Genomic DNA, 14272 nt, shown 5'->3' on the forward strand with positions numbered 1-14272 from the left:
TTATAAATTTATAGTCTTAGTATATAAATACGTTTAAGGTAAACGCTGAAATAGATGATGATATACTTACTGTGAAAGATAAAAAATTTGTTGAATAATTCCATAACCTTTTACTAATTGTTTTGTACATTTTTTAAAAAACTCATTTGCTTTATATATATATATATATATATATATATATATATATATATATATATATATATGTATATATACATATATACATATATATATATATATATGCATACATATATACATATATATATATATATATATATATATACATATATATGTACATATATATATACATATATATATATATATATATGGTGAATAAATTATATTAATATTATATATTTTTTAAAATATTTATTTTATTTTATCAAATTTATAATATTCTATTTCATAATTTAATATTATTAAAAGATGTTAGAATTCAAAATTGTACAAAATTATATAACTTTATAATTGTTTATTTTATCTCTTTAAAATATACTAATTTATCTTTATGCATGCTGGAAGAAGAAAAACATTTTCTTTTAAAGACATGAGAATCTTGGACAGGAATTTGAAATGTATCTATTTTCTTTTAATATTTTAACCTTTTATGCTTGATAGTAATTTTATCTATAAAAAAATTACATTTAAATGATATCATATTTTAAAAAGCTATGTCATGGACAAGGTTTTAATTCAAAAGGCCAGTAATTAAATCCTTACTATTCCATTAAATAAGTAGTTGATAACTAATGCTATTTGTAAAAATTTGTTTCTATTACTTTTGTATATTTAAGGAAAATTTTATTTTACTTTTTAATAAAAAATAAAGTTTTCCTGAAAATTTTATAAGAAGGTTAAAGATGTTAAAATAATATTTTAAAAATAATAGTGATTTAAAAACAATAAAATTCAATAATTTTAATATTAAAAAGTTTTATATAAATAGTTTTGATATGAATTCATTATTGTTTTAAAATACACTCTCTTTTTCAAATTTATTTTTCTAAAGTTATTTTACTTTTAAGGATTATTCCTCTTTGTTCATATGATTGAAGAAACGAAACTATAACAATAATCTTTGTCTTAAACTTTTCAAGGTCGATCAGTTTTTTCGTTCTGTTATATATTGCATGTGAGTCTTCATCTACTTACATACATCTTTTTAGTCATTTATATAAGTTTTTGTTGATCAATGATTCTAATGGTGTATCGTGATCGTGTTTGTGTTGTTCTTAAGTATAGATAGGACATTTTGTGAGTTATAAGAGATTTGAGATTCGTAAAAACAAATTCATTTGTTTCTCAAGAAAGAAAAAAATAATTGCATTGTTTTTAACTTGTAAATACTTTAAATTGTCAATTGTATGCTTGTATAGTGTTTTATTTGTGTGATTTATTTGTCTAATGAAATATGATATGGGAAGTTAAATTAGGGTTTTAATTTGACTTCATTGAATTGTATTATGAAATTGCATATGTTTTCTAGTTGATGCTGCAAATGAAATATATTAAGCCTTTAAGTATTATATAATTTGTTAGTTGATACGTTTTGATATTTATGATTGTTGTTGGATTTAGAATGATATAAATTTCCAAATTATGTTATATAGAATTATGGAGATTCGATAAGCAAGAGCTATTGATTTGGTGATCATTTCAAATAACTCACTGATTTGAAAGTGGCTAGGTGAGACAAGTGTTATTGGACGACTTTGGAATAATATAAACTTGTCGGTTTCAGTGTTTATTTTTGTTAAGCGAGTTATATGGTTGTTGAACGAGTATGCTTTCATACACTAACCGATAAGCAAAATTAGCAGAGTCGAAATCACACATTTAACATTATATATATATATATATATATATATATATATATATATATATATATATTAGTAAAAATTATAGATGTTATCTTATATGTGTCTGGATTTTTAATATTTATATTATAATATAAGTTATTAAATTTATAAATTGATTAAGATGTAAAGTCATTTTTTATTCGTTAATAAAATTAAATATATCTTTATATATATATATATATATATATATATATTTATTGTAAAAGAGAAAATATTAACTGAAAGTATATAATAGAACTTTGAAGTGTTTTTGGATATTAAGATGTAATATTTTTTTTGTAAGGAAGATAAACACACAACTTATATTATTATATAATATCTAAATGTCCTATTAGATATTTTAATGGTATTATATAAAGATGATATCATATATTGTGTTAACATATTCTCAGAAAAAATAGAACAAAAACTATAAGAACAGGGACCTAGTGTAATATGATTTTTGTGGATAAGTAAAAATAATATAATTTTTAAATAGAATGACTTAAATCATTCTACTATTGTAAAATTTATTAAAAATAATTCTTTAATATACAGAAATAAAGAAATTCACTTTGATGTTTTATTGAATGATCCAGAATTTAAAATTTATTTTTTTCTAAATTATATAAATAAAGTAATTAGATACAGACCTAATTATTGAAAAATATATAAATAATATACAATTTTATTAAAAAAAATTAAAACGGATACCTCCTATTATATTATAAAAGGTAAAATTAAAATATGAAATATGTGAAAAGAAATTATCTTTATATATTAAAAATAAGTATTTTTTAACAAAATTAAATATATTTTTGTAACAATTATATTTTAACAATAATTATATTATAAAAAAAATAAATTTATTACATCTTTATATAAGAAAGCAAACCCAGACTAGTGAAGTTGAACAAAGACACTGTCATTTGTTAGCAGTGGATGCATGCCTCTTCCATTTCCTCCCCAACACGTGCAAGTGTTGCGTGCTCTCCTTCACTACACTGTCAACAAAGAACTTCGTAGAGGTCGAGTTTTGCACGCTCGCATTCTCAGAAACGGTTTTTTCTCCTTCACTCACATTGCCAACGCCTTCATCAACCTCTACACGAAGTGTGGTCACTTCGCAGAAGCCAACCTCGTATTCGACAACATCGTTCACAAGGACGTCATCTCATGGAACTGTCTCATCAATGCATTCTCCCAACAGCAAGCCTACGCCTCTTCTCACGTCATGCGTCTCTTTCGCCGTATGATGGCCTGCACCACCCTCCCCAACGCCCACACCTTCACCGGCGTCTTCACCGCCTCCTCCAACCTCTCCGACGCCAGCGCCGGCCGCATGGCCCACGCTCTTGCCGTCAAAACGGCCTGGTCCGATGACGTTTTCGTTGCCAGTTCGCTTCTTAACTTGTACTGCAAAACGGGTCTCGTTGCGGAGGCGCGTGAGCTGTTTGACGAAATGCCTGTGAGGAATGTGGTTTCTTGGGCTACCATGATTTCTGGGTATGCTTCCAAGGAGTTTGCTTATGAGGCTTTTCAGCTCTTTGAACTATTGCGTCATGAAAAAGAGAGTGACAATGAAAAAGATTTTGTGATCACTAGTGTTCTTAGTGCTTTGACGAGTCACGTGTTTGTGGACACCGGAAGGCAGGTTCATTCTCTTGCGATGAAAAACGGGGGTGTTTGCTTTGTCTCTGTGGGGAATGCTCTCGTGACGATGTATTCGAAGTGTGGGAGCTTGGAGGATGCGCTCAAGACTTTTGAGTTGTCGGGGAATAAGAATTCGATCACGTGGTCGGCTATGGTTACTGGTTTTGCTCAGAGCGGGGATGCGGATAAGGCTCTGAAACTGTTTTATGATATGCATCGCTCTGGAGTTTTGCCCACTGAGTATACTCTTGTTGGGGTGATCAATGCTTGTAGTGATGCTTGTGCTGTTGTGGAAGGGAGACAAATGCATGGGTATTCCTTGAAGCTGGGTTATGAATTGCAGTTGTATGTGATGTCGGCTTTGGTGGACATGTACGCGAAGTGTGGTAGTATAGGGGATGCTCGGAATGGTTTTGAGTATATTCAACAACCTGATGTTGTTCTTTGGACTTCAATCATAACGGGTTATGTACAAAATGGGGATTATGAAGGTGCTATGAATTTGTACGGTAAAATGCAGATGGGGCGAGTTATCCCCAATGATTTAACTATGGCTAGTGTTCTAAAGGCTTGTTCTAGCTTGGTGGCTTTAGATCAGGGAAAGCAAATGCATGCCGGGATTATTAAGTATGGTTTTAGCTTGGAAGTTCCGATTGGAAGTGCTCTTTCTGCCATGTATGCAAAGTGTGGAAGTTTGGATGACGGATGCCGCATCTTTTGGAGGATGCCTTCTAGAGATGTAATTTCGTGGAATGCAATGATATCCGGACTTTCTCAAAATGGTCGCGGCATTGAAGCCTTGAAGTTGTTTGAAGAGATGTGCTCGGAGGGAACAAAGCCCGACAGTGTCACATTTGTGAATCTTCTCTCTGCTTGTAGTCATATGGGTTTGGTGGAAAGAGGGTGGGTTTATTTTAAGATGATGTTTGATGAGTTTAACATTGCTCCTACAGTAGAGCATTATGCTTGCATGGTTGATATCTTGAGCCGTGCTGGACAACTAAATGAAGCAAAAGAATTCATTGAATCAGCAACAGTTGATCATGGTCTATGTCTGTGGCGCATATTATTAGGGGCCTGTAAGAACCATCGTAACTATTATCTTGGTGCTTATGCTGGAGAGAAACTAATGGAGTTAGGCTCGCCAGAATCGTCTGCTTATGTGTTGTTATCGAGTATATATACGGCTTTAGGAAAATGGGAAGACGTGGAGCGTGTCAGGGGGATGATGAAGACCCGAGGGGTGACTAAAGAACCTGGTTGTAGCTGGATTGAGTTGAAAAGTTTGACCCATGTATTTGTTGTTGGAGACAATATGCACCCACAAATTGAAGAAATAAGGTTGGCGTTAAAACTGTTAACCAAGTTAATGAAAGATGAAGGATATCAACCTCTTCTTGATCCATTACTTCCTAAAATTATCAGTGATGATTTGAAAGGTATTATTTGATAAAAGTTCCCATCTGTACCAATCAATGTTTACAAGTAATCTATGCAGTGTTTTTTCTTTTGTTGTTTGGATTGGACCTCGGGGTATGGTATAATTCTACTGTTAAGAAAGCCTCTTAGTAACTGTATTGAAAATTTGAGATAAATACGATCTGCATCTGAACCAGCATATTCTGTCTTCAAACTTATTTGCTTCTCATGCTTGCCTTTTCTTCTTGATATATTGGTTTTATAATTTATTTCAATTCTTAGTTTTTTATTTAAACTTTATTTTCATTTCCCTTGTTCACGTAGATCAAGAAGGCAGCGATGAGATACAACTCAGGGTTTGTGGTGGCTTTTAGATTGATGAGATCATCAACTCATGCCCAATGTAAGATTGTTCATTATATTCAGAAACCTCCCTTTTATGGTCCCCCTTTTATATCAATTCGTTGATTGAGATATTTGAAGATTGCTTCTACGTATATTTGTGAAGTAATTTGTCCTTTTTCTGTTTTGCATCTACAAACAATTTTCTTTATCTTAGAGATTATATGTTAGCATTGCTTCCTCCAGCCCTGGAAGTCATTATTTTGTAACTATTCTTTTGTTTTCCCCTTCATCACAATCTCAAATTAATGGTGATATATTGCAATCCAGGATGGCATTTAACCACTGAGTTGCAATTAGTGCATTGGTGTTGCTGTCTTGTGCTTTTTTCTGGTTGGTTAGCTAAGAGGATTGTCAAATCATGAAGAAGTATGGCAATTTTCGAGCCAATGATTCAGAATCTGGCCCACATCCAAAAGTTTCAAGCTGCGACTGTTATGTGCAATTCATGAGCTCGTTGGTCAGGCTGTTCATGGGGCACATACATGATCAGGAACCAGAAGAAAGAGGTCAGTAGCTATTTAATCCTCTTAGGTCAACCAATCGGACCCTAAGAGTGAAGCGGAGAGTCAATTAACAAATTATACTTGCTTCTGTTCCAGCTATATAATGCGCTGGGTCATTTGCACTTCAGGCAACTAAATGTGCTATTAGTGCTAGCAAGATCTTAGACGACTAGGCGTTCTTTTGGTTTGTTTAAATAGACCAAGCTCATATTGTCATATATGCCAAAAAGAAAACCTAAGGTCATACATAGAATTACTACAGCCCCATCATGGACCGTAAAACCCAGCACCTAAAGAATACTTTTGGAAAGAGGAGGTATGCATAAAATTCAAGATGTACACACTGATTTGGTATAACGGTAAATTTCTGTTTCTTGACTTTCGTATTGTTGCTTTAAGTGAAAGTTTCCACACACCTAAGATCATTAAAACTACACGATAGAAAATTTATTTTGCTAAAGCCTGCTGGTTCGCTGTTGGAATCCATGAATCATTATTATCTTCAATATCCACTTGCTGTCTATGCATAGAGTTTTATGCACAGGGCGATCCTCAACGGCCAACAGCAGTAATTGGAGATAGGAATTTTCAGCACTGGCAACAACTTCCATCCTTCTCGTTCATTGCAGTGATATTTACTGATTAGTGTAATTACAAGATCTACAAATAAGTTATCTATTTTGATTAGAAAGGTGGTCGGCTGAGGTTTGATTATTAAGGTTACTACAATTTTAATCGTATATATTAAGGATTGATATATTTTTGCTCTCGTTGTACACTTATAAATCACTTTAAAAGTCACAGACAAACTAATCGGGTGTATTTAGAGCATATCCCCAACCTATTTATCTGGACTTTCATATTTTGTATGATTTGTATTTCCCATTTTTTTGTCGGCGTATGATGTTTTGTTACACAGTGAATAACATAAAAAATAAGTTGAACTTTGAGACAAACAATACATCAATTTCCATCTCTAGGCCAATTTTAGAAGGCATGGTGATATATGATTTATAACTATATGCATATAAAATAATAATTGTAATACCAACTATACTAAATTAAGTATTTTGTTTTGCATCCTTATGGTTTTCTCTTGCACTTCCAAAGGATCTTTAAAAGACTAAACAGCATTACCTCCTTGCTTTCACTGCTTTGTTGTCCCCACCCACTCTTCGAATTCTACTTCAGCAACTTCTTACATATTGCGTAATTCCAAAAAAACATTTTTGAATTACAAAATTCATAATTTTTTTTCTAAAATAAAAGACTTCCAGGCTTTTGAAATTTTACAGTTCGAAAGCTTTTTGTTTTTGTTTTTGAAAAACATGACTTATGAATTGTTTAATACGGAGGTCACTTGTGAATCTAAAAGTCATTTTTGAATTCATAAATTATTATATTTTTTTAAAATAGAGTTTCTGAATTATGTAATTCAAAAAACAATATTAAATTATATAGATTACACCATCCAAAATTAAAATTGACTTTCAATTTACTATACTAGATTGTGTAATTTGGTATACATTTTTAAATTCTAGATTTCACAATTCACAAAGTTTCCAGAGGAGCAATCCAACAAAACTTTACACCAAAAGGCAAAGTGGGAATTTTAATATTTATGGGGGTGCAGAAAAAAAAACACGGATGCAAAAAAAATTCCCTAAAAAGTTGTCAGCCCATCGTTCAATTTTAGGTTAAGGCCCATGTGCAAAAAATCGTAATGGGGCCGATGTAAGAAATCAGTGGCGCGTGCCCAGTTTGTCTGTGAAACTTGAAACGAGGGTTTAACATTTGTTGCATCTTTTTCGCACACACGTTTTCACTTTGCAGTTCAACCCAGCTAGCATTCTCAACCGTTCTCCCGCTCATTCCTCTGGTAATACCTCTTTTGCGCTCATTGTTTCATTATCGTATTCTCTTTCTTTTGTAAAAATATGATATAATATTTAGGTGCCATTTTTTCCCGCTATTTTCGAAGTGGATGTGGATTGTGGAGTTCAAGAAAATCTCATGCTTTTTGGGTAGATGTTCCTAGTGATCTTTGGATTTCCCCCGTCTATTTTTATCTGAATAGTTTCAGTCTTTTATGTGGTTTCAATCATAAATCAACTGTTAACAGCAAGCAATAATTCACGCTATTGCTGTTGTGATCGTAATTATTTGTTCTCTCAACTTGCTTGTTGCAAAACATGAAAAGGCTTTCAAAAAGTAGAGATAACTGTGATTAGTCGAGTTCTTTAAAACTTCAAGAAATTGAAATTGCATCCGGAGCTGTGTGTAGAAACTATAAATGCACTGAAAGAACGTCTATAGGACTTGTTCATTTCTGAATTAATAAATCAAATTGTTGTTTAGGTTTGTGGCCTCATGCTGGTGTCAATGATTTGGTATTAGTTGTCCCCTGGCCTGGCCATTGACTCTTGAGTCTTGAGCCAGTACCTTTTTCCGGTTGTTGAACATTCCACATTTTAAAACATTGACTTCTACCAGTCATTCTTGTCACTTCTATAATATGGAAAACCCAGATACAGCGCTGACAACTTCATCCCTGCCTCCACCACCTCCATTAGCTGCGGACGAGCCAGAGCCCAAGAAGCTGAAGATGTCCACCACAACTTCTGACGATGAAGAATGCAAAACTGCCCCGGGCACCAAGAAGCGATACAAACGCCGTAAGGTTGCCATTTTCTTTGCTTACTGTGGTGTTGGCTATCAGGGTATGCAGAAAAACCCTGGTGCAAAGACCATTGAAGGTGACCTAGAAGAGGCCTTATATGTGTCTGGAGCTGTTCCTGAACATGATCGTGGAATTCCTAAACGATATGACTGGGCTCGCTCAGCTAGAACAGATAAAGGTGTTAGTGCTGTTGGTCAGGTTGTCTCCGGTCGTTTCTACATTGATCCTCCTGGCCTTGTTGACCGCCTTAATTCAAACCTTCCCTCTCAGATAAGGATCTTTGGTTACAAGCGTGTGACAGGTTCTTTTAGTGCCAAGAAGTTCTGTGACCGGAGGAGGTATGTCTATCTCATTCCTGTGTTTGCTCTTGATCCAAGTTGTCACCGTGATAGAGAGACTGTCATGGCTAGTTTGGGATCTACAAACGAGCTTGTTAAATGTTTGGAGTGTTCTGAGAGAGGCCGAAAGGTGGTAGGATTAGTTGGCAACCGTAAGCACAATCTGGAACTTGAAGCTATGGATGTTGACGCTGGATCAAACAGAGATGTTGTGCTTGATTCTGTAGTTGCAGAGGATGTGGAAGTTTCTCTGAGCAAAGGGGATGATAATCATTTAAATGGGGAGTCTGGGATTGATACTAAGGGTGAAGTTTTAGTTGATGGCACGAACCCTGAAACTGGTATTGAGAACATGATTACTGTTCAGGATGAGGATGTGCCTTTGAATGGTGAATCTGTGAATAATTCAGACATTATTGAGGAAGAAAAAATGAACGGAGTGGATAAGTCTACTGGTGGAAGCAGGTTCTGTTACGGTGAGAAGGAGAGGGAGAGATTTAATAAGGTTTTAAATTTTTTTGTTGGGACTCATAATTTCCATAACTTCACCACCCGAACAAAAGCACAGGACCCTGCTGCTCGTCGTTACATTATTTCATTCAATGCTAACACTACTGTTGTAGTTGAGGGCATTGAGTTTGTAAAGTGTGAGGTTGTGGGACAGAGCTTCATGCTTCATCAGATACGGAAGATGATAGGGCTGGCAGTGGCAATAATGAGAAATTGTGCACCAGAATCACTTATCAATAAAGCTTTGCAGCAGTGAGTACAACTTCTATTGTTTGTGTTATCTATAAGTTTGCATTTGAAATGCTGTGATTCTCATTGGATATACTTTTCTACTTTTGTTTTCCTAAACGCAGGGATGTGAACATTAATGTGCCTACTGCTCCTGAGGTTGGATTATATCTGGACGAGTGCTTCTTTTCTTCATATAACCAGAAGTGGAAAGATAGCCATGAAGAGGTGTCAATGAAAGCATATGAGAAAGAAGCTGAGGAGTTCAAAATGAAGTACATATATTCCCATATTTCTTCCACGGAGCAGAAGGAAGGAACTGTTGCTCTTTGGTTGCATTCTTTAAACCATAGAAATTATCCAGATCTGCGTGTTGTCAATGAGGAAGCCATCACTGATAACAAGAGTGCTGATCCTGAAGAAGCCATTTCTGATTACAAGACTGCTAATCCTGAAGAAATTACTGATAACAAGAGTGCTGATCGTAAAGAAGCCATCACTGATAACAAGAGTGTTGATCCTGAACAAGCCATCACTGATAACAAGAGTGCTGCTGATCCTGAACAAGCCATCACTGATAACAAGAGTGCTACTGATCCTGAAGTAGTAGTGACTTAGTGAACTGTGTTTCCAATCTTTTAATGTCAACCTCTTCTTTCTACTTGATTTGGGCCTGACTTTTCACTGCATACAATTGATTGTTATATGTCTATCTCCCCTGCTTCGCATCATATACAATATATAAAGTATGTGATGTGGTTCTGAGTCCATCACTCGGTAACGACACAAAAGTAATGGACGAATATATATGTTAGATTTTGTTATTTTTTAGTCTACAATATGATATTTACCTATTAAGCCATAGCTGAGCAATAACCATCTACTTGTGCTGTAAATTAAGTTCCATTGCAAAAGAAACACCTATATCATTGCAATTCTAACTAATCATATGACTCGTGATTCTGTTTGTTTCTTTTATCTTCTATTTAAAGCGCTTGTAGACCTCGTCTATTAATGATCTTGCAGGTTATTACAAGTTTTGTTGTATTGTCACGATTTAAACTTGCCATTCTATACTATTTTCAAGGGCCTACAACCGATAATGCATTGTTTGTATCCGTGGATTATAGACCATGTATTGATAATGTTAAGTAAGCACAAGTTTATTTGTATGTTATTCACAAATATCACTAATACACTTTATCAGCTCTGTTTTTGCCTCCGCAAAGGTCAAGCATCGATCTCCTACAACGATTCTAATCAAATGCTATACAGGTACAATGTCGTAAATTTTGTTGTCGTAGGCATACATTCAAACCGAAGCTCATACCATTATCTTTGCTTGTGAAAAGTAATTTAGAATGTTAACCACCCTATTATATTTGTTCTGCTTTCCAAACTTGTGTTTTATTTCTACTTACCTATCATTTAATTCGAGTGTACGAAAAGTGATGTGTTGCTTTTATGTCATACCTTTGTATGTTCTTCGTGCATTTCAGATTTTCTATCCAAACACTACCAAAAGCTTACGCAGCCAGCAATTCTGTCTTATTTTCAAGCCCTGATTATTTCCAGAATTCTTGAATTCTCTAAATCTCCGCTTCTCATTTTGATTATGGTTCATCAACACAAAATTTGCGAACAAGCTGTGAAAAATTGTTTAGCTTTCAGTTTTATGTTCTTTGAACGCAACAAAGATTTAGGTTACATAGATATATTTAAAGTCGATTTCGTTGTTAACAAGAGGACTGTTTTTCATTTTATACATAACCATGCTGTCAAAGCTCAACAGAATTTTCTTTCGTTAACAGGAAATCCAAAATGCTATGCTGATATATGAATTACGGGGGCCGTGGTCTAAATACGGCATCATTCATTCAAGGACGAAAAGGAAATAACCCAGTACAATATAAGTGCAGTTTTTGAATTACATTTCTCATCTACAACGAAAATGCAGTACTGCTACACAAAAACTATGAACAAAAGTTATCATTCAACTTACATTGCATAAGTATATAGATGAAAACCACGGTTCTTCATAAGTATCGTAAAGTCGTGTAATTCTACAGATAAAACTGTAGTATGACGACCTTGCACACGACCACTCCATCTGACAGGTTCATCCTGCACAAACTTCATTAACAGAAAATCCACCAGTTGTTTTGAAGTCAAATTGCCTTACTGATACACAACGAATAAGCATTGTGATTCCAATATAGGATCCAAACTTGTCATTCATTTATAGGTGTTAGCAATGAATAAGCTCACAGAAGATATGTAAGGTTTAAATGATAAATTAATTAAAAAGAGTTTTTAATAGCTTAATAACTGAGAATTTATGGTGTATTATTGGAATAAGCTCTCTATAATCGCTAGGAAAGGCCCTCTCACATTCCTTATCTACAAGGAAGAAAGGGTAATACTAGTGCAATGCTCTCTACTGACTATGGAGACATCACTGACCTACTCAAACTGTCATTCATGACAAACTAAAATAATTATCCTGAATATAGCATGCTCAATTCTTAACCCAACTTATATGGCAACTATCACTTAAACATTATCTATCGAATAATGCGCAAGCGGTATATAATCAGAAATATAGGAAAACAACGAGTACAAATTCCAAAATCTCTCTCGTTCCAAATAATAGATATTATCAACAAAACTCCTTCCGAAGTATGATTAATGATAATAATGTGATGGAAATGAAACCAGTAAATTCATAAGAGGAAAACTCAATTTCTTATACAACAATCTAAAATTCAGTACATTCTTCAACAATAAAACAGTAGCGACACCAATACACAGATTCCTCAATCAGTTTCTACCAAGAGGAAGAGACCTACAAGAATATGTTTCTTTAAATTCAGACTTCCTAGACGAAGTGAAAATGGACGCATACACATCCTTAGTAGCATTCGCTGGTGCCAAATCCGACGCCTTGAAACGCTTCGCAGCAGCAACAGCACCATTCAAACCAACGTTACCATTAGCAACCTTGCCTTTTCCTTCCACCTTAGCTGAAACCCTCTCCACAGCCTTAACATCAACACGATGCTTGGTACCACTCAACTTAGTCCCTTCCAAACTCACACCATCATCACTATTCTTAACCTTCCTATTCTTCTTCTCCCTTATCTTAGCCCTCTCCTCTTCCATCCTCTCCCTCAGAACCGCCACCTCCTCATCAGTCCCATTGAGCACAATCTTATCAACGTCGGCATACTCCTTGTGACAAACCAAACACGACGAAGACTTAACCTCCCTCAGAGCCCTGGCACTCAAAACATGCCCACAGCTTTTCAGCGCGAAAAACCTATATTTTCCATTGAATTCAAGCCCCGCAACGGGGCACTGAAACTTTGCCCCGTCATCAGATCCAGGAATCGAACAAAGTTGAATATTGATCATGTCTTTCAATCCCTTGATGTACCCAAATTCTTTAGGAAGCTTCTTCCCCAGCAAAGCTTCCACCAGCGCTTCCTTGTTGAATATATTCCCCAATTTGTCGATCACGCAGGGCTCCCTCAGGGGCTCATTTGAGAGAGAGCAATTGTGCCACTTTGAGAGACGCTGTTCGTGGGGGTCCACCTTATCTGGCTTCTTCTCAGCGTACATATTGAGGTAGCAGTCGCGGGACTCGGCGCCGGTGGCTCCGCCGTCTCCACCGCCGCCGAGGAGGCGGGGCCGTAGGGAGAGGGTGGAGAGAGGCGCAATTCTCGAGAGAAGGGTTTCGTCGGGTAGGGGCTTGCCATTGAGGGTGAAGTAGAAGGATTGGTGTGATCGGGGGAGAAGGCGGTGCTTGACATCGGAAAGGGTTCTGTGATTGGTAGTGGATTGAACGGAAATTCCGAGGTCCGGTGACTGCACCAGGATTTGGAGCGATTTTTTATTCATTTGAACGATTTTCTAGGGTTTGTGATGTGGAATTGGGGATTGAAAAAGTGATCGATTGGGGTTTTCCGATGGTCGAAACAAACCCTAGAAGATGATGTACGATTGGTTATAGTAACCGACTTTGGCGACAGCTTTGGTTAAGAATAGAAGTTAACCTGGTTCTGATTTATATATATAATCTAAAATTTAATTTAAGATTGCTTTTTATCTTTTAAAATTTAAGTTAATTTTTTATCCTCTAAAATTTGAAAAATATTGCTTTTGGCATGTTAATTTTGATTGTTAAAATGAATATTTCGAATGAAAAAGTATATATCATTACATATTTGATAACAAAAATATCAAATCAAAATAGAATATCTTATAAATTGATTATGGATCATTTGTTATGTTTCAAAGAAGATATAAGATGATAATATTAAAATAAATATTTTAAAAATATGATAATTAAAAAAAATAAATTTTAGATTTAGAGAAAAAAATAAACGTATCTTAAATTTAAGAGATTAAAGTATTTGGATTTTTTTTATTTATTTTAGTTTATAGTTTCAGCAATTTTTGAATTCATGCAATGAGATTTGTGTGCTTTCACCGAATGTAGTTATCTTTTATTTATCAAAACTAGTAAAGATAAATGTGTTTTTGTATGTTCAAACTTTTAAAAAATCACCTAACTCATTATTGAAAAAAATGAATTATTTGAAATATATTTTCTTTATCTTCTTTTTCCCATATAAACAATTGATAGGGAGAAAGTTATATCATATATATATATCATAGTTATAAAATATTGTGTGCAAA

General features: G+C 34.6%; 3 protein-coding genes across 5 annotated transcripts; 2 read left to right on the forward strand and 1 right to left on the reverse strand.

Annotated features, from left to right (window-relative positions):
* The first annotated feature begins 2755 nt into the window (after nt 1–2755).
* LOC124838864 (pentatricopeptide repeat-containing protein At2g33680-like) lies at nt 2756–6687 on the forward strand. Its single transcript, XM_047314571.2, has 3 exons — nt 2756–4927; nt 5232–5310; nt 5580–6687. The coding sequence occupies exons 1-2, from the start codon at nt 2782–2784 to the stop codon at nt 5279–5281; spliced, it is 2196 nt and encodes a 731-aa protein (XP_047170527.2). The 5' UTR covers nt 2756–2781; the 3' UTR covers nt 5282–5310; nt 5580–6687.
* Nucleotides 6688–7580: 893 nt separating this feature from the next.
* On the forward strand, nt 7581–10542 carry LOC148207003 (uncharacterized). 3 transcript variants are annotated; one of them, XM_088105243.1, is made up of 3 exons: nt 7581–7694; nt 8174–9595; nt 9697–10542. In XM_088105243.1, the coding sequence occupies exons 2-3, from the start codon at nt 8331–8333 to the stop codon at nt 10187–10189; spliced, it is 1758 nt and encodes a 585-aa protein (XP_087961369.1). In that variant the 5' UTR covers nt 7581–7694; nt 8174–8330; the 3' UTR covers nt 10190–10542. The 3 variants fall into 3 exon arrangements, with proteins under 3 accessions (XP_087961369.1, XP_087961370.1, XP_087961371.1); XM_088105244.1 differs by having other exon boundaries at nt 7585–7694; nt 8344–9595; XM_088105245.1 differs by having other exon boundaries at nt 7589–7694; nt 8389–9595.
* Nucleotides 10543–12293: 1751 nt separating this feature from the next.
* LOC148207004 (RTF2 RING-finger protein) lies at nt 12294–13604 on the reverse strand. Its single transcript, XM_088105246.1, has one exon. The coding sequence runs from the start codon at nt 13469–13471 to the stop codon at nt 12392–12394; it is 1080 nt and encodes a 359-aa protein (XP_087961372.1). The 5' UTR covers nt 13472–13604; the 3' UTR covers nt 12294–12391.
* Nucleotides 13605–14272: the final 668 nt, after the last annotated feature.

This window comes from Vigna umbellata, chromosome 1 (genome assembly GCF_029865625.1).
Source record: "Vigna umbellata cultivar VRB3 chromosome 1, Vumbellata_1.0, whole genome shotgun sequence".
Classification (NCBI taxonomy): Eukaryota; Viridiplantae; Streptophyta; class Magnoliopsida; order Fabales; family Fabaceae; genus Vigna; species Vigna umbellata.

Coding starts and splice junctions, on each gene's coding strand:
- LOC148207003 (XM_088105243.1), top strand. CDS start 8,331: ATGGAAAACCCAGATACAGCGCTGACAACTTCATCCCTGCCTCCACCA. Junction 9,596..9,696: donor ATCAATAAAGCTTTGCAGCA/GTGAGTACAACT, acceptor TCCTAAACGCAG/GGATGTGAACATTAATGTGC.
- LOC124838864 (XM_047314571.2), top strand. CDS start 2,782: ATGCCTCTTCCATTTCCTCCCCAACACGTGCAAGTGTTGCGTGCTCTC. Junction 4,928..5,231: donor TATCAGTGATGATTTGAAAG/GTATTATTTGAT, acceptor TTGTTCACGTAG/ATCAAGAAGGCAGCGATGAG.
- LOC148207004 (XM_088105246.1), bottom strand. CDS start 13,471: ATGAATAAAAAATCGCTCCAAATCCTGGTGCAGTCACCGGACCTCGGA.